Source organism: Bacillus rossius (assembly GCF_032445375.1).
Source record: "Bacillus rossius redtenbacheri isolate Brsri chromosome 9 unlocalized genomic scaffold, Brsri_v3 Brsri_v3_scf9_2, whole genome shotgun sequence".
NCBI classification, from domain to species: domain Eukaryota; kingdom Metazoa; phylum Arthropoda; class Insecta; order Phasmatodea; family Bacillidae; genus Bacillus; species Bacillus rossius.
The window spans coordinates 9,058,738-9,079,581 of record NW_026962013.1 but is presented as its reverse complement, the minus strand read 5'-3'; the positions used below and the strand labels follow the sequence as shown (position 1 = coordinate 9,079,581).

General features: G+C 40.1%; 1 protein-coding gene across 1 annotated transcript in view; it reads left to right on the top strand.

The window, feature by feature from the left end:
- The window catches only part of LOC134543248 (sphingomyelin phosphodiesterase-like), a 49,807-nt gene extending 31,953 nt beyond the window's left edge, over positions 1 to 17,854 (top strand). The window contains exons 5-12 of the mRNA XM_063388153.1: positions 3,918 to 4,085; positions 5,690 to 5,872; positions 8,871 to 9,043; positions 9,715 to 9,909; positions 12,173 to 12,343; positions 13,536 to 13,716; positions 15,060 to 15,250; positions 16,228 to 17,854. Coding sequence (XP_063244223.1) covers positions 3,918 to 4,085; positions 5,690 to 5,872; positions 8,871 to 9,043; positions 9,715 to 9,909; positions 12,173 to 12,343; positions 13,536 to 13,716; positions 15,060 to 15,250; positions 16,228 to 16,528 — 1,563 coding nt within the window. The 3' untranslated portion in view covers positions 16,529 to 17,854. The remainder of the gene's footprint in view (positions 1 to 3,917; positions 4,086 to 5,689; positions 5,873 to 8,870; positions 9,044 to 9,714; positions 9,910 to 12,172; positions 12,344 to 13,535; positions 13,717 to 15,059; positions 15,251 to 16,227) is intronic.
- The last annotated feature ends 2,990 nt before the right edge of the window (positions 17,855 to 20,844 follow it).

The following is a 20,844-nucleotide window of genomic DNA, read 5'->3' as shown; positions in this document are numbered from 1 at the left end:
ACAGAAACGTTCCTGACATAGTTTATCACAATCTTGTAGGAACATTTTTTATAAGCATTCAGTCATTTCATTTATTTTCAAGCGAATGTCGAGTAGGTCCAAAATACCGTTAGTTATTTTGTTCTCAAGTTAGAATTCACAATGTCAGTGACGCTTGAAACGTTTTATAAAGTGCGGGGCTGCATTTTTGTTTTTTAATTTCTGAGGAAAGATGTTATAAACATTTAAAGTGAACATTAAATGAACTGTTCGTAAAAGTATTTTTTTTTCTTAACTGATTTGTAAACAAAGACTTTTGAAGGAAAAGGGCGTTTCTGCTCTTTTGTAGTTTCTGCTCTCACACAGAGAGATCAACGCATTGTTCCTTCCTTGTAGAAGACAATATGTCTAAGATTTGAAATCTTTTTTTGCAGGAAGACAGGTTGCGAAAACGTTCAGTAGCTTTATGTGTCAAAATATGCAGGTATTTCAACACTCTTCCATCAGAGGTGGATAAAGGAATTTTTTTCGGAAGGTGATTAAAAAAAATAATGTGTTTGCAAAAAACTTACGTTAACAACGTGTTTTGGACAGTGTCATAATCAACTCCAACATGCATCACTACCTTTGTGGTTTAGAATTCCAACGGTTGTAACAGTTCACTTGGCATCATCAAAAATAACATACTGCCTTCACCGAGGACATGCATATATTTTATATGTGCAACATATAAGCTTTCAGTATACAGCATTTGGTATGAGTAATTTCGTGAATGTGTAACCACGGCACTGCCATCTATGGCGGGTGACGCGAACAAATATTTACAAAGCCAAAGGGAAACTTTATAGTATTAACTAATAATGTTCGCAGGCTTTCACGGCCATTGTCTGTAGGTAACTGCTCCCTGATGATGGCGACTGCAATGTCAACCGAAACGTCGATGAATTATTCGCCAAGGACACGACTACAACCCAGAAGCCAAGCTGCTTCAGAGACAATGGCCGTGAAAGCTTGCTAACATTGAGTATAGTATTAAGTGTTTAGGTACCTATTGAATATGTGCCGAAAATTATGGATTTCCTTTGGCACACTTTTTTTATTTATTCATGTTTTTTGATAAGCAACAAGAGGCTCATCTTTAATTTTCTTTAATTTACGAACCCCACGGAGTCCTTATAATTTAAACTTTGACGTTTAACCAATCGGGTCGGGCCACTGCGGCCAGACGCATCACGACACCCACGTCGTGTTATCACGTACGACCTCACGCGCCAAGTGAAAGTGCTGCGCAGGGTATCCACAAGGAAAAAATATTTCGTACCAACTTAGGCGAGAAAAAAGTTCTAGATTAGAAAAAAAAGTACCTAATTATAATTTGTTATGGTTTTTAACAATTTAGGAAGTTATTATGACATTGCAATGCTCGAACTTAAATATCACACCACACACACATACATTCCATATTTTTTTTTAAAATAATTACGCTTAATAATAAAACATATTGGAGTTACAATAATATTATTTTATTAAATACAAATGTACTAGATCTGTACTAAACCACTAAAAAAGTTATAAAAGTACTAGATCTAGTACGAAAGTACTAACTGTGGAGACCCTTGCTGCGTATTTCGTTACATCCGGACTCCAGTTTCCCGCCGTGCCAGACAGACACGCACGGCGCTGTCCATCCGGCCTGCGTATGCACTGTTCCCAGCTTCGCCAGCATTCCCCCCGCCCTCCTTCCGCGACACGTCGGCATGATTCCCCTCTCCAATAACACAACTGAGACGTTTCAATTTTTTTTTTTCCCTAACCTAACTAAAACTACTTGTATTCGGGAGGGGTCCGGGTTAGGGGAGGGACCTAGTTGCGTCTCAGGCCGAAGCCTACATGCCTATAGTCATGTTGGGGTCAACCATGCAGGGAGAGGATCACATGCATCGTGTGCTAGGAGGGAATTGGCAACAATTGATGCCATGACCAACTCCCCTCACTCATATATCTAGACTATAACTAGAGATAGGTTGGGCCCAGGTAAAACCCTGGGCACAGTCATGCGGGGAGCAAATTTACGTGCATCGTGTATGAGAATACAGGAGACAGATGATGGTCTGGATGAGAAGAGTTGGACGGAGTAGAAAAGAGTCTACCGTGCGTGGAGGGGTGGGGGGGGGGGGGGGGGGGGGGGGGGGGGTGGTTGGGCACTTGGACTCGTGGTCCGCGAGCGCCCCTGGCGGTGAGTAGCCGCACTGACCACTCACTCCGCCGCCAGTCAGCACGTGAAACTAAAGAAGTAAAAGTGAATAACAAGAAATATGTTACAATTAAATAAACATGCCGCCGTGCAGGGCGGAAGTAAATGACTTATTACATTCTATGAATAATACTTAGGTAATTCTATTATTTTTATTTTGTTTTTATGCATTATTTTAATATATATTTTTCTTTTTTCTTAAGGCTTTATATTATGCTTATACAGTGCTTATTCTAACATGAACAGTAAGTATTTATAGGTATCAGGTGTCTTCTTATGATTTTGAGTACAACATGTTGAGATTTCTCTACTACCTTTAAATTTCACATCAGTGTATTATACACATACATTCTGGAAGAAATGGTGAAAACCGTATTAAAATCCATTGTGTATAGATTAGAATAAGTAAGTGACAGACAGACACAGATAGCGACTTTTTGTTTTATACTATTTGAAGATAAATGTTTATAGTGAAACAAATATTTTCTATTGCAATTGCTTATGTACTTATTTGATACCAGCTGTATTTTTCTGTTGAAAATATTTGATTAAGAAATTCAAAAATCTTCTAATAGATCTAGCCTATATAATGAATTTGGGATATTAAACAGGTTTAATAAAATTATATATCTATTGTTTTCAAATTTGGCTTTCACAAAAAATAATGACCAAGTTGTGTGTTCTACAGTTTAAATACTACTCAATAAGAACTACAAAATCTCAAATTTTGAAATATTACTTTAACTAAAAGAGTGCATTAATTTTGAAACTGTAATCAGGAATGTTAACCACACATAAACAGAGGTGGGTAAGTTTGGTGGTAAACCTAGTGGTTTAGTTGGAAATGACCAATGTTGAGAATGGTGGAGAGTTGTAAGGTGAAAGTGTTTATGCCCTTTATTTCACTGATGATGAACTGCGAAAATTAATAATGACGTATGGTCAAGTTTATTTTAATCTAATAGGTATGTTAGATTCAATGTAGGTAGGTACTTGATAAAGAACTTAGGTTCCATTAAAATTTTTTTTACGGAGATGACTGTGAAGAAATCCAATGTTAAGAATTTTGGAAATGGTACTCTTAAAAAAATCATTTAAAATGTTCAAGCATAAAAAATTAAATTTTTTAGTTATATTTCCTGCTGTATGCTGTATTTTGCCTCGGTCGTTTTGCCACGAAGTTGACGCTGAGATAAATGTTATTATTATTGTAAATTTCAAATTTTGAGCTCTGACTCTTTGCCTAAGCTTCTTTTTCCAGGGGCTGGCCAGCGAAATATTGCTAATCACGTTCCATTTCATTCAAATTATGCCGACCTCCGTAGCGTAGTCGGATGCACACCGGCTTACGGTGCGAGGGGTTCTGGGTTCGAGTCCCGGGTAAGGCATGGGTGTACCAATTTGCATGATGGTAATTGATTGCCGATGATGATTGCACTACGATACATTGACCAATTTGCTTACTGAGGTTTGCTTGATTTGATATTATATGATTACGATTTGCATTACGACTCATTACCCTGTGTCTGCTGGTGTAACCGCTGAAGGCCACCCTAACAAATAATAATAAAAAAATAATAACATTCAAATTGTTGATTTAAGAAAGACTTTCAGAATGATCTTGGCAAGTGCGATCGTAAGCCTGTGCAGCAAGAGCAGGGCGGTAGTTGTACGTTGTTCGCAGCCAGCAGTGACCTTCTTGGCGGACCACGATGGCAACAGCTCCACCTTCTCCCTGCGGCTGTGCCGACTGCTCATCAACAAGGATGACTGCGTTCACCAGGACGAGTGGACCGTTGCCTTGGACACCAACAAACCTGAAGTTGTCTCGCCCACTGTTGCACAAACCTCTGTGAGTAAATATTTAACAGACTTGCACATGCTGGAAAAAAAAAACTGCTGATAGGGGTAACATGAATGAACTCGCTCAAAGAAAGAAGTTGATATATATATATATTTTTTTTGTTAAAAATATGTGGATCAGAAAATTTTATTCGTTGTGTTATAGGCTCCTGGAGGGCGACAGATTACAGAATGTGCTGAAGTATAGAATGTCGGAATAAAGACCTTTCACCTTATCACCATCATTAGTTGTACATCAAATGAAGGAGGGGCAGGGAAAAGTTAATAAACACTGGTTAGGAAGGGCGAAAGATCAGAGAATGTGCTGAAGTATAGAATGTCGGACTAAAGATCTTTCACCTTATCACCATCACTAGTTGTACATTAAATGAAGGAGGGGCAGGGAAAAGTTAATAAACACTGTTTAGGAAGGGCGACAGATCACAGAATGTGCTGAAGTGTAGAATGTCGGACTAAAGATCTTTCACCTTATCACTAGGGACACCTGTATTTCGCGAATACATTTCGTGTCAAGCTATTTCACAAAATACTGCGGCTCTTCTCCTGTGGTCATCGGCTGAGGTCGGTGAGAGGTGTCGTCCCGCTCTTGACGGGGCCGAACAGAATGTGGTCACCGTTACTGCTGCACCCTCACAATTTGCCATGACTAGGGACCGGAAAAATTCGCGGATTCAATGACCTCTAGGATAGCCTCCATTATCCTCTGCACTTCTCAAGTAAACACGCGTGTTCATTGGTTACTAAATTGTGAGTCTTCTCCACTGGGTAGCTTGTGATTCGACGCTTCTTTGGTCGATAGTCTCTCATTGGCCCAGAGAGCTCCAGTTAAACCGCGAGCCAATAGCAGAACCAGCAGGATTATACACCAAGTTTGAATTTCAGCCTATCACGAAATGAATCCGCGAATTTTTCCGGTCCCTAGCCATGGCTCTTAGAAAAAAGCTACAGTGTTTTGTGAAATACCTCGACATGAAATGAAATCGCGAAATACAGGTGTCCCTACTTATCACCATCACTAGTGGTACGTCGAAGGAAGGAGGGGCAGGGCATGGGCGTCGCAAGGATATTTTTTGGGAGGGGGGGGGGACTTCAATTGATTTAGTTGTTGAGGAATATACATCCCCTGGAAAAAAAAGCAGGGGGCCCGGGGGTCCTCCCCCGGGAAAATATGGGGTTTGAAGGTGCAGAAATGTGGTTTTTAGGCATTTTCTTTCCTAAATATTCTAATTATAGTTGGTTGCAATATATAATTTATTTTTTCTAAAAAATATTTTCAGAGAACAAATTTGTAAAAACACAGTTAACATAATATCTGTATTCGGTATCGGACCTGATTTTGATTTTACACGAAGATCGAATTACAAAGTGCTCACATTACCACAATTGGACTAAATGCACCATGCGCAACATATGGGTTATATCACAGAAATCATATTTTTAATATAACTACGAAACTAAATATACTATGGGAGGGGACGATATTGAAGACTTTTATTATTGGGGGGGACGTGTATCCCCGTTCCACCCCCCCCCCCCTCCCCGGTTGCGACGCCCATGGGCAGGGGGTTGACACGAAGCGGTGTTCTGGCGCAGGGGGAGAGCGTGACGATTGTGCACCTCACGGACGTGCACTTCGACCCCTCGTACACGGCCGCCAACACCTGCCGCTCGGTGGCTGGCGCGCCGCCCGCCGGCCACTGGGGCGGCTACACCGGCTGCGACGTGCCCCTGCGCACCTTGAGGAACCTGCTGGGCGAGGTGCGGCAGCGACACCCGGTACGTCTCCCGGGCGCCTCTGCACGTCTCCACACTGTGGAAGGCCACTGATGCCACAGGCCGATTAGTTTCTCGCGTGGTCCTACTAGAATTAGGGAAAGTAATTAGTTCACATAAGATCAATAATAAAAAAAACGGGGGGGGGGGGGGGTTTGTCTGTAAAGTCGGTTTACGGACGATAATTTTACGTGATAACGTCATAAGAAAACATTGATTACAAAAATTGCAATACTTATTAATTTCAAATATTATTTACAGTTTTTGCAAATTTGATTTAAATAATTTGTTCAAATACAATCACGAACAATTAGTTATATAAATAAACTAAAATCAAATCAATGTCAATAAATTGTTAATTAGGAAATTACGAAATTGGACAAATTAATGAAAAAATTTTAATTGCTGCTTTTAAAATAGCCCGCCTTAACCTGTTTTGATAATATATAAGATTTTCTCGCACGGTGGTCGGCCGGTTATTGCACGCTCGGCTCAGGCGGAACGTGACAATGAGTCATACTTTTTTCATGCGTTTAGCCGGCGTTCATCGATTTATAAGACGTTATCACGTCAAAATAACTTAAAGTTATAATCACTTCAAAACTATTTTCATCTCTCAACAATATATTAACAAAAAAAAAAAAAAGGTATTTATTTCACACATGCTCCTAGGTCTGAAACTTGGTAAGGGTGTACTAGGATTGTTTTTCCAGCTTATGTTGTAGGCCTATCTATTTATTTTATGCTATCAACATATAATCACCAATATTTATGTACCCCTCGCATTGTTCATGAGTGTCTCAGTACCAGCTTCATTAAATTGTTCAGGCTGCATTCTTAGCCACATTAATACTTCTTGCTGCTAATCTGTCGTACCATGCATGTGTGTGAATATAGTAATACCTAATCAGTTTGAAGTGAATATCATAAAGTTGGATGTTGCTGCCATCTGTTAACGTTCTCGAAAAGCAGTTGCTAACTACTTTAAGATAAATCATATAAATTTGTGTCTTACTTAATTACTTTGCCTTGTAATTTCTCGCATGGCATTTTTATTGGCAACATTTTGTTCCAATTCAGTTTGTGATAGAGCATCAGGGACGTAACTAGAATAGTTTCCATCCGGGATCAAGCTCTCATCTTTCTGCTCCCTTTTTTTTTTAACCAACCAAACCAGAACCTTTCCAGACAACACCTCATATCACCACCACGTATTATTTCCGCTACGCTATTCCAAATATATTTGTGATTTAACGTAGATGGTAAATAAATAGATTTATTTACAGTCATTTTATTTTTAATACATTGCAATTCGTTTTTAAATATTTGACAATTTTCACTGCCGGGTAAGTTTATCCCAAATTCGGCGCTCAGGGCGCAAGCCCCATCCATCCGTGCCCTCTAGTTACGTCCCTGTAGAGCATGAGAAAACCACAGAGCATTACAGTGTATAGTTGCAGCTCTCATTTAAGAATATTAAAAAAAAGTGTACTTCACAAACTTAAAAATTTGCATTTTGTTTGATTTAAATTTCTTTAGTGTAGTCAAGCAGTGACTTCTTGTTGGTTTGGTGGGCTACTGCCCTAGTCTTGACGAGTCACCATTTACCTATGGGTAATGGGTCACATCCGCTGCCACAGATGAATAATAGTAACAATGATATGGACTGATTTTTCTTCTGTTCTCTGGGGTAATATGAACATAATGAACATTTTTCCTGACTACCTTTCGTACACCAGGTACGTACATTAAGGTGTACATATGGGCATGTGAAACATTGTTCTCAAAGCTCTGACTGCCAGTTTTGTATTTAAAGAGTTTACACTCTTGAAGCTTTAAAACAAATCAATAGGATGTCATAATGAAATGTAGGTGTGTGTTAGTTGTTCTTGCATGTATGAGTGAAAGGTAAATGTAGCCTATAGGGTTTCAATTCACATGGTTTTGTACAGAGGATTAAAATGCGGATTATAATTCGCTACATACCGCTTTGGTGCTGACTTAGTCTTCAAACATTTGAGTCTTTCTGAAGTGCTGGGATCAAACGCATAATCTTAGTCATGTATGATGCTGAAACAGTAAATTAGCCATCAAAGGAAGTAGGGTTAAAACAGGCTCTAAATGGAAGTTTAGGTAGAGTTCTAGACTGGTAATGGTGTTGGGAAATGTAGGTACCAGGGTATTCTCCCAAACCATGCTAGTGCCTGCTATGATACCAACATGTGAAAAATGTCCTCTGTAAAATTATGAACTTGCTAAGGTGTGGTACATGAAAAGGTATTTGAATTGTGTGAAATAAGATTTTAACAGTGATGGAACCTGAGGTATTCTATATATATTGACAAATATTGACGGTTATTAGCTATAGTGTGGGTCGATTCCTAAAATATTTTGATTTGGATTCGAGTTTCAATAATCATATTCGTGATTTGATTTTTAAAAATTATTTTTGATGTGTTTATAAGACAAAATTTACGAAACTCCTCCCGGTTTATATACTAAGATACAAAACCATTATTTGTAATTAGGTACATGTCAGTACATCAGAATCGACCAACACTATTTACATCATAGCCAGGGGCGCATCAACAGGGGGGGGGGGGGGGCAAGGGAATTTCCCCCCCCCCCCCTTCTGAAATCTTGAAGTGGGGGCAAACGGGAGCAAAGAAAGTGCTGTGTAATCAATTTTTCAATAATAAAACTGCTTAAATAGCACCATTTTCCACCTTAAAATACAAATTTTCGCGGGGGAGGACCCCCGGACCCCCGGCTTCAATAGGTGGGATCGATGATTCTTTATAAAAAGGTATATTGCCCCCCCCCCCCCCCCCCCCCCCTTTGACAATTTAGTTGTTGCGCCCCTGATCATAGCATGTGATGTATGCGCAAATAATGTTGAGCAGCACTACAGTAGGCTAGGTTTAACTTGCTGATTCCGATGTGATGTCGAGGACCCGCAAATCTCAATTAAATGTTTGTGTTTGCATTATGTGGTTCGCAGAAGATCGACTACGTGTATTTCACAGGAGACACCGTTGATCACATGATATGGGAGACGACGAGAGAGTCGAACAACGAGACGATCACGGCTGTGGTGAACCTGTTCGCAGAGTTCTTTGGCAACGTGACGGTCATACACACCCTTGGCAACCACGAGCCGTCGCCTGTCAACTTGTAAGCACGGACGTCACAGAGGAGCCATGAGACATTGCGAGAGGGGCTGCATTTTTACATAAATGGTTTAAAAATAACTTAAAAATTGTTTTTGTACCATTTTCCGTAAGAAAGTTGACCAGTCTTAACCAGTGATTCCCTGGGTTTTGAAGAATTTTTAAGTAAACACTCACGAGCAAGTAGGCACAGTGGTAAAAACAACGTAGACTCATATCTGAGAGTACACGGGTTTACAGATGGTCTGTTAACAGTGATTTTGTTTCATAATCTCTTCATGCACGATTCCTTAAAATAAGCTATGGCCACTTCCTCCCAAAATTTCGCTGAATTAGTTATAGCTCTGAAAAGTAATATGTGATTATGTTTAAAATACACTTATTTTTATGATTAATTTGCATATCTGAGTTGTTTGCCTGTTCAGGTTTTCATGTATATAACTTGGATAAAAAATCATAGATATAAATTTTTTAGAGTTTGTTTCAGTACAGAATCTTTAATTTTAACAAACTGCACATCTTTTTAGTTTTGCAACGGCACAAAAATAATGTTTAAATGATCAATAATTTTCGCTGACGTAGGTACAACAAAATAAAAATAACTTTTCTATATAATAAAGGTTGACTGGAAGCGAGGTAGAAAGGCACAGCACCATAACCAGTCTTGTTCCTCAGGTTCGCTCCCATGAAGGTGGAAGGTGATAACGTCTCGACGGCATGGCTGTACCAGCAGGTGTCCGAGCTGTGGTCGCCGTACATCACAGAGGAAGCCAAGGAGACAGTCCTCAGAGGGGGATTCTACACCCTCAAACTACGAGATGGGTTCAGAGTCGTCGTGCTGAACAACGCTGTTTGCTACAACATGAACTTGTGAGTGATAAATGCTTATTTTTTTTATAAGACAAAAAGTTCTAGCCCACCATAAAAAATTTCAAAGCCAGAGCACTCGAACAGGATGAACATGATCTTAAAACAGTATTTTCCTGCCTCAAAAAAGGCTGGCAGATGGGCTTGACCAGAGGGAATGAGACGAGATAATATGGATTCAGGTATAGAGCCCTTGGAATGTAAGGGTTGGCAAAGTATCACAAAAAAATCCACCAATTAAAGAAGTATCCCACTTTTTCCATCTGCAAGAAAATTCCAGGTTGAATCTGTGAAGGTATTCAAACCCAGACTGTCTGAGTAGGAGATGATTGGTTGGAATAATCGGTCACCAATAGGATGTGATTCCAAAGCCATCAGTAGGTAAATTTACAATCTGCTCAAACTTGACTGCTAAATATAATTTTTGCCTAAAATTGTAAGCATTATTATTTTACAGTACAAATGTTCAAAGATAACTTATACTTTAGACCTTGGCTATTTAGTCATTTTTCTGTAATGGTTGAAAATGATTGCAAGTTGTAGTGTAGACGGCAAGTGGAAAAGTGTATTGTTGCTTGAGTTTATAAATCTTTAGTAGTAGCTTAATTGTGTTTAAAATGGCAGTCTCCTCCAACTTTCATTAAAAAGAGCTATTTGAACAAAATAATTTTTTTCTTCATTTTCTAAGATTCAACAGTGCAAGTTTACATGTAGGCTACTTTTCCATTAATTTTTGAAGAAAGATATTTGGTTTGTAAATTGCACTGATTCATAATATAATTTATGGATTATAAAAATAAAATAAATATTGCAAGCTCACTCACATTTATCATTAAAATAGTTGTGGAAGAAGAAACATGTATAAATCACAAATTTTAAAAGTAAAAATAAGGATCTTTTCCAAATGTTTAACAGTAATTTCAAATCAATAATTTTGGAGGCAGGTTACTTTTTTGTTAAAATGCTAATGGCCCAAAGTACTCGACGGTCTACATGTCTTGGACGTCACACTCGTGCAACAAGGTAAAAGGTGATGGTACACATCCTGCCTCTGACAAAACAAGTAATGACGTCGACCCAAGTGTCTCCCCTGCTCATAAAGTCCGTTTTGCTGCGCAAACTCCTGAACCACCCCTGCCTGTGCAGTGTGACACTTTAATTTGTATATTAAGAATGTACTTTTATATGTAATAATGGGTCATGTATTATTTTTCCGTAATTTTTGTAATTTCATTATTGTTATATGTCTTTCTAAATATTGTGACATTTATTTTAATTGCTGTCACCGGGCGACGAAGCCGAGGCCAACACCCGGAATCACTCCGAGCGCTGCACGTGTCGCACAGAGGGGGGGAGGTCGGGCGGAGAGGCAGACGCGTGGCAGGAGAGGGGAGTCGGAGTCTGGCGGCCGGAGAGGACAGACGTGTCTAGGGACGAGAGTCGCAGGGCAACGAAGGAGCGAGGCGGTCGTACGGAGACAAATGTCTCAGTGAGACGAGAGCCACGACTGGTGAGATTGGGTCTGGGGGATCGGGAATCTCACGATCACGTGTGTTACGCTGTCGGTCGCCATTGTAAATAATTTAATTGTGTATAAGTATTTTCTTGTTTCCTTGAGGCGGGACATTGCGCGCATCGGCGGACATGTGCGTGCCGCAGCGGGACGGACTTCACGTCGCCGGCGACGGCGTTCCAACTTAATTGGTTGGCGACGGCGTTCCAACTTAATTGGTTTCTCGCTATCATAGGGAAGGGGCAGAGACAGTTCATCAAGCGCACACGGAACCAGGGGGTGCAGTCCGCACTTGGCGCCTGCTCAACCCCAAACACGTGCAGCCGAGCCTCACTCCGCAGATGGACGGGTGTTTCCCGCGGATTGCCCATGTACCTAGATTACGAGAAGGGCTCAATAAATACTTGTGGTCAAACTATCGAAACATCATTGTAGCTCGGATAGTGTTAATTTCCCCCGCCACGAGGCCTGAACCCTCCCTGAGAATACGACACAACCCGCATCATGGGGGTGATATCCGGGACTACGACAGTTACAACTTGCAAGCGCTGTGTTGGTGGCAGTGATTGTACTTTGCGGCCCACCGTGGGCCGCAAGGATGCGATGCGAACACTGCCTTCGCCCCTCGGAACAAGCTGTCGACGGTGGCGCGATTGTCGGGGCATTACACTTGTCACGGTGTGGGAAGTGCCCGGGACTGGTGCCGAGGAGCTGACGGCTGCAGTGTGTGTGACCGGGGGGGTTGTCCGGCAGCTGGCTGCTGTACCAGTCGGAGGACCCGTACGGGCAGCTGGCCTGGCTGGCAGAGACGCTGCTGCGGGCGGAACGCGACGGGGAGAAGGTGCACCTGCTCTACCACATCCCCTCGGGCAGCAAGGACTGCCTGCGGACCTGGAGCCGCGAGTACCACCGGATAGTCGACAGGTGGGAAGCACACTTTCATTTATCCATGGTTAAAAATTAAATATTTTGGTTAACATCTCGTGAAAAGCCAAGGTCGTTAGAGATGGTAACAGGCGAGGACACACGACAATGATATCAGGGAAGGAATCGGGTATTTCCTACATCATATGCCTGGAGTGATTTCTGAAAACTACATAAAACTGAAATCAGGCTGGGTGGACTGGTATTTAAACTGGAGTTCCCCTGGAATGGGAATCCAGTGTGCCCGTTCACGCATGCGTGATGTATCCCGAAGATAAACGCTTCTTCTCATGAATCATGCTGATCCACTGTCAGTGTGTACTTTGCATTGTGGGTAAAAATAAAAATGTGTAGTGGATTGTAAGCAAGATTTCTTTCAAGTGTTGATTTGTGGTTGAAAATACATTCTTGTAACTTATCTGGTAAAATGTGTTGTAATTTGTGCATCTAAAAAGTGCCTTATATATTGGACAGAAGATACACTGACTTATACCAGTTGCCACAAGGTGCATCATCACCAAGGAAACTGAGAAGAGGTACAAGTGTTTAAAAGTTTGCGCCAAATTAATATTTCTTCATGACTAAGAGACCGGGAAATTTAGCGAATTCTTTTTTTCACACAGTAGAATGCAAAAAAAATTTTACCTCTGCATTCCTTCGATGATTGGCCAGCAATTCTTTCGACACTACCCTCTACTGCTGCGGGCACTTATCATTAGAGTAACCGAATCACGACTCACTCGAAAGAAGGATAGGTTTCGCAGGGAGAAATCAGCCAATAGAAAAGCATGTGTAGAGAACACACAAAAATGTGAATTTAAGCCTGACACACAGGATGAACTCACAAAATTTCTGTCTCTTCATCCATGACCATTGATTATTTGACTGTAATGTCATAAAATTAGGGAGAAAAAATAACTGCATATCTGATTATTATGCCTCAGAGGAAAAAAATTTTCTTTTGAATTGTTTTTATGCCAGAGAAACTATTAGAATAGTATTATTGACAAATGTTTTCACTAAAATTTTACTTGAATAGAGATAAACCCATCCATCTCCAGTGAAGTAAAAAACCTTTGAAACATAAGTCAGACAAAAAAGCTAACCATGATGCATGTTAGTCCTGAAAGTTTTGTTTCTGATCGTGCATGGCCCGTATTCGCGGGATCTCGAACGATTTGTGCGGCTCCAGGTTCGAGAACACCATAACTGCCCAGTTCAATGGCCACACTCACTACGACGAGTTCCACGTCTACTACAGCGTGAAGAACACTTCCCGCCCGATCAGCGTGGCTCTTAACGGGGGTTCGGTGACCTCGTTTGAGAACGTCAACATGAACTACAAGGTGTACACGGTGGATCCCTCCTCCTGGGTGAGTGGCCTCGAATACATTTCCTGTAACAGTACTGTACTATATGAACTACTAGATGAACTACAAGGTGTACACAGTGGACCCCTCCTCCTGGGTGAGTGGCCTTGAATACATTTCCTGTAACAGTACTGTACTATATGAACTACTAGATGAACTACAAGGTGTACACTGTGTGAGTGGTCTGGAATACATTTCCTGTAACAGTACTGTACTATATGAACTACTAGATGAACTACAAGGTGTACACAGTGGACCCCTCCTCCTGGGTGAGTGGCCTTGAATACATTTCCTGTAACAGTACTGTACTATATGAACTACTAGATGAACTACAAGGTGTACACTGTGTGAGTGGTCTGGAATACATTTCCTGTAACAGTACTGTACTATATGAACTACTAGAATAACTGCATACAAGGTGTACACAGTGGATTCCCCTTCCTGTGTGAGTGGTCTGGAATACATTTCCTGTAACATTACTGTACTTTATGAACTACAAGACTTACACTGTGTATCCCCCCCTTCCTGTGTGAGTGGCCTGGAATACATTTCCTGTAACTGTACTCTGATGCACTGTCGGGTGATCAGATTATTAATTTTCAACTCTAAAATATAAATTTACATTTAAAGTAAAAATATTTTAGTGAAGATAATCATGATTCAATAGTAAACAAATATTGGCAGAATAAATTGACAGTGAACTTTCTTTGAAATATATATTTTTTTCATTTGAATAAAACGACACACTACAGACTGATATTTTCTAAATTCAGAAAAAAGAATGCTGGTGTCAAAAAACTTGAAAGAAAAATGGTGCGCTTCTTATAGCCAATTGGATCTATGACTTGTGGACTCTTTAAGCAAATTTTCTGTGAACTAAACAATGATTATTTATAGTCACGTGGTTGTTATTTGCACCTTCAGAAGTACAAAATTGTAGGTGAACCAAATAATAAAAAAAAATAGTTTTTAAAGAAAAATATTTTAGATAAAATAAACCTAGAGCCCTCTTGTCCTGATGTCTGTTTAATCCTAATGAGATAAAAAACAAACAAACAGATTTACTAACTTTTTAATTTTAAGTAAAAATATACAGTACTAACTTTAAGGTGTAAAAGAATGTATTTATGAGGAAAATTTTTAAAATTTTTTTTTGCACGTTTAAAACTTTTATTATGTTTTTTTTAAAGCTAATCCCATTTTTTTCCGGACAGGGTCCTGTCCTATCTAGCTTGGAATAGCGGGACTCTACTGTATTAGCATACAAGACTTGTGTACCTACTATGGTAGTCTCCAAAATGTAATTGTATGACTAATTTACTAGTGGTGAATGGTTGTTGTTCTAGTATGTGACTGATGGAGAAAGCTGGGTGTTCAATCTGAGTGAAGCCAACTCGCACCTGGGTGACAGCCCAAAGTGGTACAAACTGTACTCGTACAGAGATGCGTACGGCGTGGGTGGCTTGTTGCCATCAGAACTGGACTCGCTGGCTCAGAGGATGAGCAGAGACCGCAGCCTGCTGCAGAAGTACAACAGGTGAGAAGCTACGCCGCTCTCTTCATTAGCTGTGCCAGAATTGGCTTGAATTCTCCACTTGCTTTTGAATATAAGGCAACCATTGTGATTGATTGAACGTATGGCTACTGCCCAGGAAGCAATGCGGTTAATATTGATGCATGTATGCACAGTCATTTGACCAAAGACTAGTTAATGTCCTGTTCAGCGCCATAACTAGTCTGTGTTTCTAGTGGCACCGACACCACAATTATATCTGTGAAAACTCGGAAAAACACAGACACAGCTGATACACCACAAGCCATTTGGATACGATAGCAGCTTACTTTCCCAATTTTTTTTTTTTTGCAATGAATAGCAATCATTATTTAATCTCAAGTATTTTAAATTTTATCTTTAGATTTTACTTCATTCCATCAGGGTTTTCAGTGGCCGTGATCGTTAATGTGTTACTGTTTATTCCAAAATTTAATTTGTCAGTCTTGCAGAATTGTTGCAGAGGTTGTTGAATCAGCAGCGTTTCAAGACCTTTGTTGCTGCTGACTCAGAATATTAGAAAACATCATGCACGTTACCTCATGCACTAAACACTAAACAGCTAAAATAAATAAGTAATATGTCAATATGTTCAAAATCAATTTTTGTCTCAAAATAACCTTAAAAAAAAATTCTAAAATTTTTGATTTGAACACTTGAACCTGTGTGCCTTTATCAACTCCGAGACAAAATATAGCAGAAAAAAATGGGTGCGTGTACTTAGGTATGCGCGTGAGAAGTTATACTTCTTTGGCATCATTAAAAAATAGTTTTTAATTGCATGCAAATAATTCTCCATGGTAGCGTTAAACGTTTAATGCAACCTTGTTGGAAGTCGCATTAGAAGTATAACTTCAATTAAGGGTGTGCAATATCAGTTTTTTTTTAATAAGACTTAGATCTGTGGAGTTTTCCCATTGTGAGAAATGGAAATTTGTATGCCTTTTTTTTCTGTTGGCCAGGTACTACTTCAAAGATGCCGGCCCGTCGCTGAGGGCCGGCTGCGACGACGAGTGCCTGAAGAGCAGGTTGTGCGACATTGCGACGGGCGTCAGCGGCGACGCGACGCAGTGCGACCGGCTGCTGGCCGGGTTCGAAGCGTCGCCGCAGCCCGAGACGACGCCGACGACGACGCTCGCGGGCGCCGGGGTCCTGCTCGGGGACGCCGGCAGCCGCGGTGGGGCGGTCGGCCCCTCCCGTCACGTCGTCGCTTCGCTCGCCGCTGCAGCAGCTGTCTGCCGGCTCGCGCACAAGCTACCCTAGCATGCTCCTACTAGCGTGTGACAGGCATGGACAGGTCCCATCAGGCGTGGAGTTTTATACATCTTGTAATTTGTGTTCACAAACAGTCCACCTTAGGACACAAATAGTATCGACACTGATCAGGGCCGCAACTAGGGGTAGGGGGGGGGGGCAAGCGGGGCATACGCCCCGGGTGCAAAGCTGTGGGGGGCGCCGAAGTCGCCGGCTTGCATTGTAATTCCTACTACAATTGGTATTGGGTTCATGCATGGAAGTTACAGTAGCACAGAAACTGTTACATGTAAGTATGGAAAATGCTTAAATAGCACCTTTTTTTCCATGGGAGGGCCCCCGGACCCCCTCCCCCCCCTGCTTTATTGGTGTGGTATGTGCTAAAAAAGAAGGGGGGGGGGGGGGGCATGAATCCATTCATGCCCTGGGTGCCAGAGACTCTAGTTGCAGCCCTGACACTGATATTTAAAAACTGTTTCACTTATGCAACTCTGTAGTATATTCCAAGTCACTACTATTTTCTCCCTTTTTTTTTTTTAAACTCAACATGAGTAATAATAGTTATCGTTCAATCTGCACCACTATCTACCAGAAAACATTTGAGGATTTTTTTCTCTAAACATTTCATTTTTTAGTTATTTACGATGAAATACAGAAATATCCAGGGTGGTGGAGACCTCATCACGTGCTTTGTTCCTATGATTCCCGAGACAGCTCGTTAATGGGAGTGGCATTACAACATCACAACATGCATTTAGCCAGCTCTCTTTTTAGCATGCGTCAATTATACTTTCTGCTTATACGTTTGAGTGCATTAAACTTAATGATTATTTTCTGTTTGCATTACTTGGTGAATAAAAATTTTTTCACCCAAAAACTTAGTTAAATAATTTTTGCCTTGTTTTTCTAAATTTTATTGGAAAACAACATAATAAAGATATTAAAATATGAAACATTAGAACCTTTTTATTTGTCTTAAGTACACACAAGTGGTTTTAATGTTAATTTAGACAATTTTGAAATATAGGTAAGCTGCGTTCAGTGGCAGAGAAGTCACCCAGGGAAAAAAAAATAAGACTAAAAATTTTTGGAAATAGAAACCTGGATGCTAATTTTGCCTATGAATTATTGGTAGTGATAGGCGATAGCCAAAAGGTACCCTGCAGTAATATTATTTGGTGAAGATATAATTAGTTCCGATTCCTGCTGGTTCTTACCGAAGTTCCTTAGCAGACCATTATAAAATCCTCTGTGACTCGAATAAGTATATGGAGCTCTCGAACTGTGTAATTTTTGTATTATAAAATAAAGCATGAGATATTTTACATGAACAAATGTATTAAAATAATTTTTGTTTTGTACCTGTACAATGCTTTTTTAAAGTGTATTTATCTGCATTACCCTTAAAAGACCTACCTACTTATTATGAACAGTTACAAAAACTTTTGATTACTACTTCATATGGCCCCTGGTTATTTGAAAATATATCTATAACATTTTTAAATGGTTTCAAGACATTTCTTATCATTCACACACCTCCAGAAAACACAATTATGGTGAATGTTCTTGTTAGACAGCTGTTAATGTTAAGAAGAGTGTACTGATGATAAGATAAATGATAAAATGTTTAAGTCAAAAATGAAGTGGAGTAGACGGACGCTTGTTATCTCTCCCAGACACAGGCATCACGCAGTGACGCACGCCAGTGCATGCAACCGAAAAGTGATTACCATTACACTGTCGAGCTAACGACTTGGTGGCAGAACTAGCCATTGTGCTTGTTCTCATGCAGACGAGGTGGTCTGTTAGTCAATAGCTCTTTGACGGTCCTCCCAGTAAAATTTGACTAGAGCTCCATGACAAACATAAATACATTAGGTCAAATTTAAACAAAATTAAATAACTGAAAACAATCATGATTCATGTCAGATAGTTATAATGTAACTGTGTTGCATGAGGAAGTGAGAAGGTGAAGTTGGCAGTTGTGGAGGAGAGACAGTAGAAGATCGGAGAATGAGGACAGATGGTAAAGGAGAGAATGGTGGAACACGTGGTACAATAAATGTATGTAGAGAATTGTTGGCTTTTATTGATAGCGAAACAGTGACAACAGAAACTATCAAAATTTTTATCCAGCTTAATTATTAACAAGTACGAGTGTTTGAGGTGGAAAAATATATTTTCCCCGGCACAATAATTATTTTTTTCTGATGAGCCAAGAAAACATCCTTATGAGGAGGAAAAGTATGAGGGTGGGATCCGATCCCATCTGATCGTTATCCGTTGTTCGTTCGCACATTGGTTTTGGGTATCATGAAGCAGTAACGTGCCTCCGGGACGTGTCTGGGAAAGGCTTGCCCCTTTGATGAGGTGAGCTGTCCTACCTCAGAGGGACACTCCAAGTGGCATAGTCAAGATTTTGGTTTGGAAAGGGCCAAACTTATCCCAGGTGTTACATAGGTAAACGCTACATCGATATTAATTAAAATGAGTAAAACTGTGTGTTATGCATTGTTAACTCAGTAAAAAGGTGCAAATAAAATACATACTCCCTTCTCATAAAAATTGTCTGACCAATGAACCAAATTTTAAAATTGGGAATGTTATCGAAACAAACTGTTTTCTGGTTTTGTAATAAAATAGATGTAAATTATACTGCAGTTGTCTTTTATAGAACATTGAGGAGGTGATGCAGATTGTGATATTCTAATGATCTGAGGGCTTTAGGGCTGAGCTACATGTCAACATATAAGTTTTGACACCAACATATTAAATACGTTGATGGGTCAATATTATTTTAGAATTTGGTTCGACATAAGTGTGCTAGATTCCTCGTCAATGTCTGGTACAAGGCAGGCACAAAGCTTGTCATGACTAACACGCTGAAGTATAATTGTGATTCCATTGTCATTTATTACAGAGATATTGTATGATGTTTTTGAAACTTCACCAAAAGCATGGGAAAAAAAAATTTTAAATGTAGATAAAATATGCTGTAACGTAAATACAAATGAAGTATAAAATATGAATACAGAATTTTACACTGCAATATTGAGATCAATATGTCAAGACATTTGTAGTCAGTTATGACAAGTTCGAGATTTTTGAACTAGCCTTGATATTGTCAGCAGGAAGGAATCTAAGACTTTCCTTTGCCTGAGGCAGAAATTGTGATTTGTGCACCCCTCCCCCTCACAACTCCGAATAACCTGCATTGTATACTGTCTGCGTCTCGAAGGTAGCTGCTCCCAATACATTCCCTCACTCGCATTCATTTTTTCCTCCATGGCCTGCGTGCAGGGATACTGTGCAAACTCACTACAAACTCAGCATTAAACATCTCCGTTGAAAAAAAAAAAAAAAAAAAAAAAAAAACAATCATTGATAATGAGCACATAGAAACAAAAAAAAAATATTTTTTCTACTCGACTTTTATTTCATACTCTTTTTGTAGTCCACAAAAAGAATTTGTTGGCTGAACTTTCACCCCCTCTAACTCTGTGCTCGGGACAGGCTCCCCCCTCCCCCCTCGCAGAACCCTAGATCCGTCTCCGATTGTCAAGACTCGGAAGTAAACCTTTTTTTCGCCATTTTTGTCATAATTTTTGACGTCAACATCAACTTCGGGTTGTGGGATCTCATCTCTTGTTTCGGAAGGGCACATCCTGCGGGATGCGGACAAGCTCAACACTCCGAGCCAGCCCGAGAAGCAGAGGCGGGCCGGAGGGGTGGCCGCAGCTTGAGGAGACCACAACCTGACAGCAACGTCTGCTGTGTTTCTGCATCTGCTTGCTTCTGCCCGGACACAAACACGGGGTGCTCACTTTGGTTGAATATGAGTGATTTTCTAACCAGGACATCAAAGACCTGGGACAGGCCACACGAGAGTCTCGGGCTGTTCCAATATCCCCTTTTCCGATACTGATACCCCAACGCCACTGATGCCTGATACTGTAATTATTGGCATCACTTTATAAATAAGTAATTGAAACATTTTTTTTTATAAATGTTATGGTGATTACCGTTATTTTATTATTAAATGTAAAATATAAATTTAAGGCAGCTCTTTGAAACTTTGTACATCAGGTATTTGTTAGATAAAAATTTTCTTTTTTATTCATAGTTAATGAGAAGACACTTAATAATTATTAGGATTTGCCTTTAAAAATACAAGTTGACAGACATGATCTGGCAGCAAAGAGGATAAGTGTTTCTGTCATTCAATATGAACAAACATACAAGGAAGTATGTGAAAAACGAATCTGTGCAGGTTAGTTTTTTTTTTTTTTTTTAATACCACCGATCAGCTGAAAGTTGAATATCGG